This window comes from Alosa sapidissima, chromosome 5 (assembly GCF_018492685.1).
Source record: "Alosa sapidissima isolate fAloSap1 chromosome 5, fAloSap1.pri, whole genome shotgun sequence".
NCBI lineage: Eukaryota > Metazoa > Chordata > Actinopteri > Clupeiformes > Clupeidae > Alosa > Alosa sapidissima.
In genome coordinates, this window is record NC_055961.1 from 8904699 (window position 1) to 8918586 (window position 13888).

General features: G+C 41.3%; 1 protein-coding gene across 3 annotated transcripts; it reads right to left on the reverse strand.

Moving 5' to 3' along the window:
• Positions 1–758: 758 nt before the first annotated feature.
• On the reverse strand, positions 759–7207 carry hnrnph1l (heterogeneous nuclear ribonucleoprotein H1, like). Of its 3 annotated transcripts, XM_042093041.1 has the most exons (12): positions 7089–7207; positions 5871–5975; positions 5605–5760; positions 5334–5477; positions 4688–4826; positions 3614–3801; positions 2766–2869; positions 2496–2631; positions 1904–1987; positions 1719–1817; positions 1381–1430; positions 759–1271 (listed from the first exon to the last, which is right to left on the reverse strand). In XM_042093041.1, the coding sequence occupies exons 2-12, from the start codon at positions 5950–5952 to the stop codon at positions 1248–1250; spliced, it is 1206 nt and encodes a 401-aa protein (XP_041948975.1). In that variant the 5' UTR covers positions 5953–5975; positions 7089–7207; the 3' UTR covers positions 759–1247. The 3 variants fall into 3 exon arrangements, with proteins under 3 accessions (XP_041948975.1, XP_041948972.1, XP_041948974.1); XM_042093038.1 differs by having other exon boundaries at positions 759–1430; XM_042093040.1 differs by lacking the exon at positions 7089–7207 and adding an exon at positions 7029–7050 and having other exon boundaries at positions 759–1430.
• Positions 7208–13888: the final 6681 nt, after the last annotated feature.

Consider the following 13888-nt stretch of genomic DNA (forward strand, 5'->3'; position numbering starts at 1 on the left):
TGTGAGCGATGACAGTGAAGATGTGTGTATGTGGGCGGGAGGGGAGTGGAGCAGTGACTATGTGTGTGGGTAGGTGGGGGCAGTGTGCTGTAAGTATGTAGAGGATGTGTGTTGGAGAAGATCCTGAAATGGGTAATAGCCAAATAAACATTACATCACAATACTTGGACTAATACTTGTACCACAGAAATAAGTATTTTTAAAAGCAAGCACTTCTGTACTTAAACTTAAAGTAAGTTCAGTGTAAATTGACCCATAGTACTGTTCAAGCTCATCACATGCAGCCCATAGGAAAAAGAAGAGGCAATTTGGGACAACATGGGCCAAGTTATGGACAGGCAGCTTAAAGCAGACCCATGGGCCAAGTTATGGACAGGCAGCTTAAAGCAGACCCATGGGCCAAGTTATGGACAGGCAGCTTAAAGCAGACCCATGGGCCAAGTTATGGACAGGCAGCTTAAAGCAGACCCATGGGGCAGTGGGGAGTTACTTTCAGTTTCCGTTTTGATGCCCCATCTTTCTCGTTTTGACTTACCAACTTTCACTTGGGAGTAATATTTGACAAGGTGTATCTAATACTTTCACTTAAGTAAAGGGACTGTACTTCGTCCACCTCTGGTAGCAACATTGGGAGGTGTGCGGTCCTCAAAGAATATAATCATATTTACTGGGTGTACCGTATGGATCCTCAAATATCCAAATCACTATCCACACACCACAACCATCTGGAGCCAGTAGGCATAGACTAACAAAAGCAGAACATTGTTGAAGAAGTTTATTTACTGTGGACAACCAAACAAGAGATTGTTGGAGTAAATGAAATATCCTTAAGAATATTAATAAAAAATATGCATATCACATGTATTAAATTTGCATGAAGAAAATGTTTTTCTCCCCCGTTTCAATACAAAAACAAACAAACAGAAAACTATTCCAACAATGCTTGTTGACATTATAAAAAGTTGATATTAAATCCAAAGGTAAAGAACATTTGACCTCATCAGAGGAAGAGCTAGAAATGTTTGCAGCTTGTCACAAGCGGTCATCACCGTATATACAAAAAGCACACTTGGCTGGGACTGGTTACAAACTGTGCAACTTCAAGCCAGACGGGACCAATTTTTTGCAACCCACATTGTTATCTTCACTTTACAAGTCAAAATAAAATGGATGCGCTGATTCTAGTAACAAGGTTACAGAACAGAGGGATAAAAATAAAACCTTGGCCTTGTTTTATCTTGCAGGCATTACAGATGTTGTCTGTATGGTATCTAAAAAAAAAAAAAAAGAAAGAAAATGAAAAACAAAACCCACTTAAACATGCTAGAATCTGTTGAACCCTCACATCCCCCAACCTGCACCCATCCCATTCATGCCCACCGATCCCCGGCTGCCTCCATAGTAACTGCTGTTCATTCCGCTCTGGTTACCTAACAGAAGACAGAAAGACACTGTTTTGGATCCAGGACTACACACAAGGAAAAGGTTTAAAAACTGGCAAAATAGTTGAGGCAGCGATCAAAATAAAAAAAATAAATTTACAAGACGACAAGTAGGCTCTTAGCTACCCTCGACACTCACACACAAAACCACAGATATTGCGTCTATATTTAAAATCAGCATGTGTTGTAATAAACACAAGATGAGCCTTACATATGAAATTCCTTTTCAGTGCAATCATTGTTCACCTTTACACTACACACAAATCTGACACGTACTGTAATCATTGTAACCTCCCATGCTTGACTGTCCACTGTAGCCTCCTTGGTATCCTGTGTTCATCTGTTGGCTACTGTGCCCATACGAGGACTGGTTGCCTGTTTCACAAATAAATATCATTAGCGATTCCAGACTATGCATCCCCCCTACCCCCTTCCCAAAAGTCCTACTTTCAATTGCTTACCCATTCCTCCCATCATCTGGCTGCTATAGCCTCCACTGTTGCCCCCTGCTGTTGAGTTTAGGAACAGCTCAATATAACGGTGCTCTGAAAAAAAAAAAAAAAAAAAAAAACGGAGCATGTGAAATCAGAGGCAAGGGAGCCGACCTACCATCAATTTATTTCATATATAACGACCAGGCAATAGACCTCTGAAGTTCACCTACAAAAAGAACCAAAACGACCATCTTTGCCCATATAAGGAGATCCGGGTGTTAATTGAAGCTAACTACCTATGGCAAGTTAGCTCTGGGGTAGCAAAAATCTAAGTTTGCCATCTTAACGTACCGAAGATCACAGTACCCACTCGAAGGAAGAGGACAAAAGTGTGTTGAGCAAAACGTCTGCATTTCAGACTTCTTTGTCCCCACGAGAGTTTAACAGGTGCCATAATTCAAAATCCCCATGTTATTTTCCCATAGGAAAAAAAAAAAAAAAAAAAAAAAAAAATCACAAGATTCCGATACATTTTTACAAGATACATTTTTTGTAGGCGAACATCAGAGGTATATGAATGGGTGACACAGAAACAAAGAGTCTTGTCAGACACACTTACGCATGCTGGCCTTGTCCTTCGACATGGCTGCCACTGCATCCTCATGCGTCGCAAACTCCACATCTGCCTCCCCTGTCACCCTGCCATCAGGCCCAACTTCAATGTGCACGCGCACCGGGTTCAGTGGAGAGAAGAACTACAGACGTGAGGAAAAATATTCATTACAATATTGTCAAGGAGGCTTTTCAATGTTCTGCTGATAGCACATGTAGATCATTGGTTCATTAGCTGATCTTGTACCGCTTGCTACAAAGTTGCAAAGTTACTTACACTATAGATGTCATTTTCTGAGGCGCGATAAGGTAGTCCCCTCATATGCACACAATGACCTGTTGTGCTGTGGAAATTTGAGCCACCATCACTGTAACGTCCATCTGTGAAGAATAATAGATGTTAAGTTATAAAAAATCCTAATGGTCATGTTATTTTCCTTCCTATGAATCACATATAACTGAAAAATATTACAAACTAGTTATTGCTGCCTGAGATAATCATGTTTCTTTGTATGAAGCAGAGTTGCACTACATCCTCAAGTTTATTTTGAGAGCCTACGGTCATGACAAACACACCTGTTTCTTTACAATGCTTTCCTAAACTATTCAACAAATATATCACCAATATATAACACCTAGCAAACTAGGAGGCTCTGTCGGCTGTTCGGTAGCAGGCTTGCCAGACTTAGTCCAAAGCCCTGAAATACTTACTTGAAATAAGCAATATGGCCAGAGTGCCAACCACCTACAAGTTTGTTGGTACATTATATCAGAATCAGCTTTATTGGCCAGGTTTGCATAAACAAACAAGGAATTTGACTATGGTTAGAGTATAAAGACTATGGTAAAGAGTATATATACTTTGCTCTCAAAGTACACTCACGTAACATAAATAATAAAAACAAATGTAACTTAGTCATTTAGCAGTTGCCTTTATCCAGAGGAACTTGGATGGTTATAAATACTGGGACAGTTTTGTCTTAACTCATAACTCTGGTCTTCCATTTGGAAGCCCAGATCGCTAAGCCCTCTCCCACCATCACCCCTTGTTATATTTCCACCCGAAATGTCACAACAAAGTACCTAGTCAGAAATGCATAACTGGTAAAAGGAGAAAGGTCTCACCTCCACCATAGCCTCCACGCCGCATCCGGTCAAACGAGCCGCCTCGGCTCATGCCGTTGTAGCCTCGGCCTCCTCCCCCGCCGCTGGGCCTGTCATATGGGCTGGGTCTCTGCATGCCCATGGTTTTGCGTGGAGGCTCATAATGTGTTCGCACCTCAGCACGACTACTCTTGAAGATTTCAATATACCTATGTGCACAAGGACAAAGATTAGGCCTAATGGTATCACCCAAAAACTCAGAGGAAGTCACATCAGAAGCAAATCATGTACAAAGACAAAGACTTGGAATAATCCTGGCATTGTTATTAGGGACCAGACATATTTTACACAGCTCTGAACCAATGTGGCATGAAGGTCTGTTTGCAGTCTGCTAAGGAGTAAATCAATGCATTGATTGTGCTTTATTAGCCATTTTCATATGCAGTAGCCATCTTTTAACTAAGGAAAGAGCCCTCCCGCCCTCCCAGGGAGTTTGCGCGTTTCCAACTTACACATTGCGGTTCAAAAACAAGAAGCATACCATCAAAACTGACTTTCAAGTGTCCAATATCACTCAATAGAAAGGTCAAATTGCACAATCAGACATTTCCCTGTGAATCCAAGTGCACAGGGAGGCTGGCCCTTAGAAATTTAATGCAACTAGCACCAAAAAAACAAAAACACTCAGGAGGGTTTAGGAGCTAAGTGTTACTTTTCATCACTTTGCAAGTACTTTCAAGAAATCATTTTGGAAGACAATGTTAAGGCCATCTTAATAAAGCTGAAGTCCAGATTCAAAAATTGGCCACTATAATGTAATACTGACATACATGTGATTGGGTCATACATTTACATATGCAGAATAATTTACACCACTCCATTTCCCCATCCATTCAGAACTGCAGCCAAGTGCATTCACTTATACACATTAGTGTCCAGAAACATTCTTTACAGGTCCTTTAAGGGTGCTGTGTGAGTGATGTCGATGTAGCATGTGCAGATTCATGTAATATGATGTTACCACAGTGGCGTTTTTCTCATGACAGTTAAATTCCATTAGAGAAGCAGCTTCACCAGCCAACCATCCATCCCCACCTGTGCCCTATTCTTTCCTTGTGTTTCTTTAGAGCCTTTTCAGCTATATCCTGTGATGCAAACTGCACGAAGGCCTCCCCCGTACTCCTCCCCTGGAAGTCCACCGGCAATGTTATCCCATTTGGCACGATTTCCAACCCTTCAACCCAAGGACAGATAACCCCAGTAGGGGACACATTAAATCACATGCCCATTCACAGTGCTCACTTAATCTCCTTCAAATCAACAAATAAATAAATTAAACAAAAAGGTTACACTCAAAGCCTTTCCATATGAAAAAGCAGTAATTATGCTCACCAATATTTGGTGACAGTCTTTGCATTGTTATAAGTCATTTTGATGATGGAGAAAGGCTTTGCAAAGATAATGAATGTTAACCTAAGGAACAAAAATACCTTACAGCAGAAAAGAAAACTTAAGAGGCTGTTTTTGGTGTACGGAGAGTTGTGTTTAAGGACCAGAGTATCTCATTCAATATTCTCAATATTATGAAAGAGATCCACACATCCAGATTTAAGTCATACAGTGGAGGAGGATAAAAAAAAAAAACATCTAAAGATGGTGCATTTCCTTTTGTATGTCGTTTTCTTTTTGACAGTTAACATATCCAAGTATGGCAGAACTTTGAGAAGAGGCTTAATAATACCTGAGAAGAACTGGACAATCTCCTCTTTGCTGCACCCAAAGGGCAGACCACGCAACCGCACAAGCCCATCCCCATCAGTCTCTGGACAGCTAGGCCCAGTATGCTTCATGACCCAGTCCATCTCAACGTTGTTTGATTTAAACACTGTGAAACAACACATATTACTGACATTTCCATACATCTCCAAAACATGTTTCCAAAGAAAGGACTGCATTGATATTGAGCCACCAAGTATCCAACTGATGGACAAAACAATATGTCTTCTTCTTACCCTCCACATATCTGTGTCCCATGGATTCCCTGTCTTTTTTGAGGGCAATCTTCAAGTCATCCTCTGATTCCAGTTCCACAAAAGCCTCTCCACTAGGCCGGCCTTCTCTGGTGTAGGTGAAGTGGATTGCTGTGCCATTGTTCGCAACTTTACTATCTGTATGAAAAGCATGTTACAGCTCAAGATCTTTCTTGATGGACAATCTAACACAACTTAGTAACACCACCATTATTTCTAACATGTTAATACAATACCGGTAACTTTACCTGAGAAAAACCTGGAAACTTCGTCCACTGATGTGGACCACGGCAATCCTCGCACCCGCACAACAAATCCTTCATCAGCCATGTCTGATAAGTGTCAGGTCAAATCTAAATTTGAATGCATATTACAAACAAAACAATTAGTTAAGTCTTATCAATAACATGCCAACTGGTGTTCACTAAAAGCCATATCTCTGTCATCACATTACGATAGCGGAAAACCTCTGCTTAAATAATGATACTTCTTAGCTCATTTGTATTCAATATCGTTTAACAAAGAAAATCTACAGGATAACATCAACGCCGGTACTCTGACCCTAACGTTAACATTACTTCTACACATTGTCAAAGTAATTCAGAATCACCGTTAAGGCAACTTACACGACTTAAAAAGATAACGTTAGAGTTCTGTTCAAAATACATTTATTTCCTTCAATTCAACTGATCTTAGGTAGGAAAGGATACAATAAACACATGGCTACAAGTAACGTTAACTCATGTTAGCTAACATTAAAGTTACTGAGGAAACATGCTAGCGAATTACCGATAGGTTGGCTAACAATAAAAACACTAAACGTGTTTACCGTTACTTGTAGACGAACCTGTTAGACTTTATTGATACAGGGGTCTTTAAGACGAGACAAAACGTTTTACAAGTAAAATATGTCTAACGTTAGCCATTTCCATTTACCTAAAACTGTTGAATGGCGATAGCATTCACACGCTCTTTTTGAGTTGCTAATGCTAGCTTAGCTCTGGCTATGGCAGCTTTGCGCTAGCTAGCAACTAGCTAGCGATACCTAAGCATGTGACAAATGTTAGCTAGCTAGTATCTGAAGCTGGCAACATTCAATACAAAAAAGAACAAAGTCTTACTTGCGAGACATATTTAGAAAAAACAAAGTCTGAAATCTTTAGATATTTAAGTTATACACGTAACGTTCAACAAACAGATAGGGACAAATAACCTTAGCTAAGTGGTTTACTACTTTGCCGCTAAATTTGTATGTCGGCAGACAATGGCCCCCGGCCTACACATTTGGGTTAACGTTAGCCATCCTCGCTATCGCTAACGAATTTGATAAACCACAATGAAAGACTAAGCGCGCCTACTACATGAATATGCTTGAAATAAAAAGCCCCAAACATGATTATTATAACCTTGTCAAAGGAAAAAGTATTCATGCCATGTGTCCACAAGAGAACTAGATAGGATATTACCTTTGGATAAATCGTAATCAAATTCTTCGAAGCGTCACTGCTCAATGATGCACACTCCAATCTGAACCAAGACTGCGCCGCGCGTGCGCTACCCGGTGAAAATATCTTTAGGCGCTTCCCTTTGTTCCCCCTGGGTCCTAGCAACTGACAAATCAGACCCCAGTCCAGAGCTCAACACTCCCGCCCCTCCTGCGAGAGCGCTTACAGTCAGGGGCGGACCTGGACACTTGAGGCCCAAGGCAAAGGATCCCGAGGCCCCTCCGACCCCCCACACCACAACCCTAAAACTAAAACACACTTTTTTCTGTAATAATGGGACGCTGAGGCATACTCAAATACATGAGTTTTTATACATGATATTGCCATAGATGACAATCAAAAAACAGTAGTAAAAACCTTTGTAAGTATTACAATTATGAATGGTGTGTGTGTGTCTGTGAGTGTGTGTGTGTGAGAGAGAGAGAGAGAGAGAGAGAGTGTAGGGGTTTGGGGTCTGTGTGTGTGAATATACTCTATGTATGTATGAGAGTCTGTCTGTGTGGGTGGGTGAGAGAGAGTGAAGCTGCCTATGTGTAGAAGAGAGGAACATTTTCAGTTTATTTTTTCTCCCATTTTTCATGGTCATGTAATAATGTTCAACCGTGAATCTTCTGGGTGGTTTATCTGCATTTTTTGGGGAATTCAAAGTTCTTCATTTGCACAGGGCCTTTTTTAGCGATTTCAACTCGCTCTGCATCTCTTACGGTGTCTGACCATAACGCAGGGTTGTCACTGATAACTGTAGTGCTAGGTATCGTGTTAGGGCTACTCATGTTACTGGTTTCGTTTGCACCCAAAGCTTCTGCTACTGAAATGGTGTCCGTAGCAGCACCACCAGCATCAGTGCGGACAGTCGTGAGGGACAGTGATCTTGTCCCTCACGACTGTTTCACTTAGATCAACATCATAATCATCATCATCATCAGTAGAAGAATATGTAGTGCAAGTTTGAGTTGCCGGTGGTGGTGCATCGGTGCCACTGCTGCTGCAGCTAGCATTAGCTACACCACCCAGCTCAGCAGATGTTGCAGATGTTGTTGCATCACTATCCAAATTACTTTCTTCCGTGGAAGATATCTTCGACTGGAAGAAGTTGGTTAATTTAGACAATTTCTTTCTAAATTCTTCCTCCTCCCTTTTTCTTTTTCTTTTATCACTTCCACCCTGGAAACGTTTCATGGCTGCTGTCAATCGCTCAACTCCACACCTCACCAAGACCTCATTCAGACAAGCTAGTTGCTGCTATGGTGACAGGAAGCGGACCTGCAGTCATCAGAATATATTGTTTGGATGCGGTGATCATTTATTTAAAAAAAAAAAAACCAACAACAACAAAAAAAAAAAACCAAATACGATACGGCGATGACGAGGCCCCCCTGGTGGCGAGTCCCCAGGCAATTGCCTGACCATGCTGGCAGGTCCGCCCTTGCAGGTGGAGATGGGTCTCCTGGGTTACACACTGCACCACACCATCAAGGTTTGGCCGACATAGAGGAGTTCATCATCAAACATTAGCTGGATGATCACATTCAGGACTCGCCCTCTGGCTGATAATTGAGAATTGCCGTCATTATAATGTGGCAGTTGGCAACCCTGCCTGTCTTCAGGAAGACTCTGGAGGACCTCACTGTTTGGCCAACCAGATATTTTGTTGCAGCTTAATTGTTGACCCAAGTGACCAAGGTTCAATCATGGCCAACTCAGGATTCTATTTTACACCATTCATGTTACTTCAATACATTGTTTTCTCAGCATCATATTTGCTACTGCATTGTGGATTCTTTGTCTGGAAGTTATCGTTAAAGAGATAAGGCAATTATGACCGCCGCTCAGTCCTGTACATCCTCTCCCGCTTGTCAATTTGTCTCCATCTCCTACTCCCTCCCCTACTCTTACAACTTTTGTGTATGCTTGTATGTGCGTGCCTGTGTGTGTGTGCCTGTGTGCTTGTGTATGTGCGTGCCTGTGTGTGTGTGTGTGTGTGTGTGTGTGTGTGAATGTGTGTGTGTGTGTGTGCATGTGTGTGTCTGTGTGTGTGGATGCATGTGTGTCTGCATGCGTGTGTATGTCAATTTGTCTCCATCTCCTATAGAGCCTGACCAATATGAGTTTTGAAGGGGAAACCAATTTCGATATTCAAGTTTTTCACAAACTGATAACCAATATATCGGCCGATAGTCTTTTTTTAACAAACACAATGTAAACATTTCTCCCATAACAAGGTTCTAATCAAGGTGGGTATACAGTATTTTTTTTAAGAAATAAAAGAGTGTATAGAATAGAAAGAATAGTATGAATACAATAGGTCTTTGTTCTGTGATAACCACATTGCCACAAACTACATTGTGAGCAGTTTATACTTATTGACTCTCCCTTTATGCAAGCAAAACATTTTATAATCAGTTACTTTACTTTTAGCCTTTGTAGCCTAAATCATGCTCTTCCTTACTTGAAACTTTGTTGAAATGCAAGAAATTAAAGACTGAAATTAGGGAGTAGCGGGTGTTTGGGAATTAACGTTAGCTCAGATGCTCACACTTATTTCGTCTAGACTTTTTGTGGTCTTAATGCAACATTTTACAAAGCACTGACAGAGCCACCAACAGCAGAAAAAACTATTTAGCAAGCAGAAATGTCTTAGCCCGGTGTTTAAGATGCATTGTAGACAGGTATCCATGCTATGCTGTATATCTTCCATCAGCAAACCATCGCATTAGCGAACGTTATTGTTGTGCCTTTTAACTTAACTCCTGTCAGTATGGTCAGAACACAATGGGATGACAGTCAAAAGAGACAATTACAGTGCTGTTATCAATTTGCTCGGTATAACCGCGTTTATGTTTCACAAATACACCAACAATCAAACTAGCCTCCATCACTCAACGCAATGCTAACATTAATGTTATTTTACCTATGGATATAACATTAAGCTGGTGTAAGATTAACATACCTGCAGTAAAAACCATGTCCAATAAACATTCTCAGGTTTATTTCGACTTCAAGAAGAAATGGGAATTACATTTCACACGACAATCATCCTACCATGAATACACAAGCCCCAAAGCTGTGAAACTGTAAGCTATACTGTTGTGTTGTCGTTTTCGGAAGTGAAGTGGAACCAAGTCAAGTAATGCATGTGTGTCTTGCAGCAAGATGCTGCGCCATCTGGTGGACAAACTACGTAACGCCAATACTGAAAATGCAGCCTAAATGAAGGATCAATATTCGTTTTTTCTTTAGCCTACTAAAGGTGTCCCGGGTCTCGTTCACCAAAAATTCAGGAAATCCCTATATGACTGCTACGCTATATGACTGCTAGCGGCGGTCATAATAAGATGAGGCGATAAGACTGCTTTGGATTTTATCCATATTATGACACTGACTTTACTGACATTAACCAACTTTGCCACAGTGAGAGTTATGGTTATGGTTACTTGGTGGACACTTTTGTCCAAAGCGACTTACATGTTGTAAATGATATGCTATATGAATATGCTATACAGTATATATGCTATACAAACACTTATTTTACAGAAAATAAGCGTTTGGTCCCTGGGGGCCATTCAACAACAAGATGAATGTTCAGGACTGAGCGGCGGACATATTTTGTACCGCTACATGGTACATCAGTTTATTTAATTACAACACACAACTTGATTATATACTAAAATCTGGTCTGTTTCTATCTACTTTACAGTCACAACTACTTCACTGGAAGCATGATGCATGATGTCTACAAGATTTACAAAATGTCTGTTAAGCACAGTAATGGAGACAGGGTAGCTGTTGGAGAATAGGTGCAACATATTAATTTTCACCACTAGATGGCAGGATTAGACAATAGTGTTTTTTTTTTTTTGGAAAAGGTTAAAATGTGTGTACATTCAAGGCTTGTAAGGTGCCATGACATGTGCAGAAATAAAAAGGGAATTTTCTCCAGTTAATTGCCATTTTAGAAAATAAAAAGTTTAGTATTTTGAGGAGCCATTTAAAGCAACACTTGTCCTACTCAGAATGACAACATGACCAGTAGCCATTAGTAATGGAACAATGAAGAGAACAGACATTGGAAAGCTTCTGGATGAGCACAACCTGTGCCGGATAAGCACAATTTTATTTGTAAACTAAATGGTAAAGCATCCATACAAGACTGCGGGTGTCACAGGGATACCTTCACAATGTCCTTCACACACAGATTCAGCGACACAGAACATTCAGCCATGTAATCACCAGTCAACATGGCTTGATTCATCGTAATTGATTGGGTTTAAAACAATTTCTCAAGCAGAAACTTAATTAACAAGGACTTTATTAAAAATGTATTAAAGGACTGGTATAAGTGATTTTAATGTTATTTCTTTCAGCTTTTCTGGTGTTGGACCCCCCTTTGAGCCAGTGGAGAGTCACTGCATCTGCACCTCCTCTATTGTACTCCTCCTGATGTGGCTCTTGGAGGTCAGAGTGAGCTCCAATTCCTGGTCCTCACACTCATCTGAGGGAGAGAACTGACATTACTGTAATAATTTAAACTAACAGGAACTGGGGCAGCCGTAGCCTACTGGTTAGCGATTCGGACTTGTAACCAGAGGTTCGAACCCCGACCAGTAGGAGCGGCTGAAGTGCCCTTGAGCAAGGCACCTAACCCCTCACTGCTCCCAGAGCGCCGCTGTAGCAGGCAGCTCACTGCGTCGGGATAAGTGTGTGCTTCACCTCACTGTGTGTTCACTGTGTGCTGAGTGTGTTTCCCTAATTCACGGATCGGGATAAATGCAGAGACCAAATTTCCCTCACGGGATCAAGAGTACTTATACTTAGAACTTACGCCACTGTTCACACCAACAATACACAAACCAGTATATGAACAGGATGAAGATGTTGGAAATTTCCCTCCACCCCGTCCACTATCATTGAATGGGGACAACTAATTTCCTGAATTTCCCCTCGGGGATCAATAAAGTATCTATCTATCTATCTATCTATCTATCTATCTATCTATCTATCTATCTATCAGTGGCTATTACCCCCAATGTAAATATCTGACTGCTTAACATTCTCAAAGCTCACAACAGAACAATTACAGGCAAAATATTTCCTACAGAAAGTAGTGCAGTAGTTTTACACTTACAACTGTACAACTGCACTAAACAACACATCTGAGTATACAATATATCGGTATTACAGATCAGAACAGATCACAACTTGGCACATTAAAGGTGTGTATGTTGACCTGGAGTGTGCAATCTCTTGTTTCGTATGTGGAGGCAATGCCCTCCCACCAGCAGTGATGTGAGGATGATGAACTGTGCCAGCCAGCCACGCACTGATGAACACTGGAGAGCAGGCAGCAGCAGCAGCAGCTTCAGAGAGGAAGGAGAAAAAACACAAGTTTGATTTCAAAATGGCTGTTGTTCACCAATACAAACCTCAGTGTATTATTTATTACCGAGGACTATGAGAACATTCTAAGTCTCATGTTAATGTGCTCTGTGTCACTATCAATCAGTATGTACCTCTGGGGTGTATTTCAAAGGATGTGGTTTAGTGACAAACCTGGGGAAGTTAACCCAGAGGGAGTAGTATTTATCCTAATACAAGAGCCCTATGGCTTCAGTCTTCAAACAAAACGAAACCAAAACCTTTTTCTATCAGAGGTCTACAGCAAATCAAACCCAAGTTGACACACACACACACACACACACACACACACACACACACACACACACACACACACACACACACACACACACACACACACACTATTGACTTGTGATTCAAACCAGACATTTGACATCATCATGAACCTAAAAGCAGCTTACCAGAGCACACCACAAGTTGAGCTGAGGTGTTTGCGCTGCTGACGTGGTTCCTGACGCTGCAGGTCAGTTCTCCAGTCACATTCAGCAGGAGAGTCTGATTATCTGGCCTGAGATCAGCCTCACTCAGACGCTGCCCACCCAGAAACCAGCTGTACTGAGGACTGTCCCCATTGGAGGAGCACCTTGCCCTCCTCTTCCCATTGGCTGAACAACTGACTGACAGGTTCACATCAGATACAGGGGCTGATGAAGGAGACAGACTCTAATAAGAATTCAAATGGCATCATCTGCAAAGCTATGATACACACATCCATATCAAACTCAACTAGACAGTTTAAGAGGGTCGAGTAGCATCACAGATGGAGTCCATCATCAGTAGAAGTATCATTAATAACATAATTTACTGTAGCCATTGACTTAGCAGGCAATAGTCTAAATAAAGAAAATCATTAACTCCACTGTACAATGTAAAAGCAACATTTAAATAAATACTGCATATAGATAATTAACCATGAAATAAATAAAAAACTAGATGGAGCACCATCAAGTCGCCAACTCCCCTGTTATGTAGGCCTACAGGAAACTATTTACCATCAATGATCAGCTGAACTCGGTGATCTCCCACTCTCATTCCTGTTGATTCCTCATAGACCTCCACTCTGTATGTCTCTGAGTCTCTCCTCTCTGCAGGGTTTATCTTTATCATCAGGGTCCAGTTATCAGGAACAAACTGCCACCTCTGGAGGAATGATGTGGTGTTGAACTCATCACACTGAACACTGTCCTGAATTTTCTGAATCTAAAAACAGTGTGGTTTCTACTGGATAACCTCAGGTCATGTCCACTGGTTCTGCTTGTCAGCAGCAGGTACACAGGTCCTCCCAGAGCCCCATAACATGCAGCACCACAGATGGAGTCCAGGCCTACAGGTGAGACAGTAAAGTT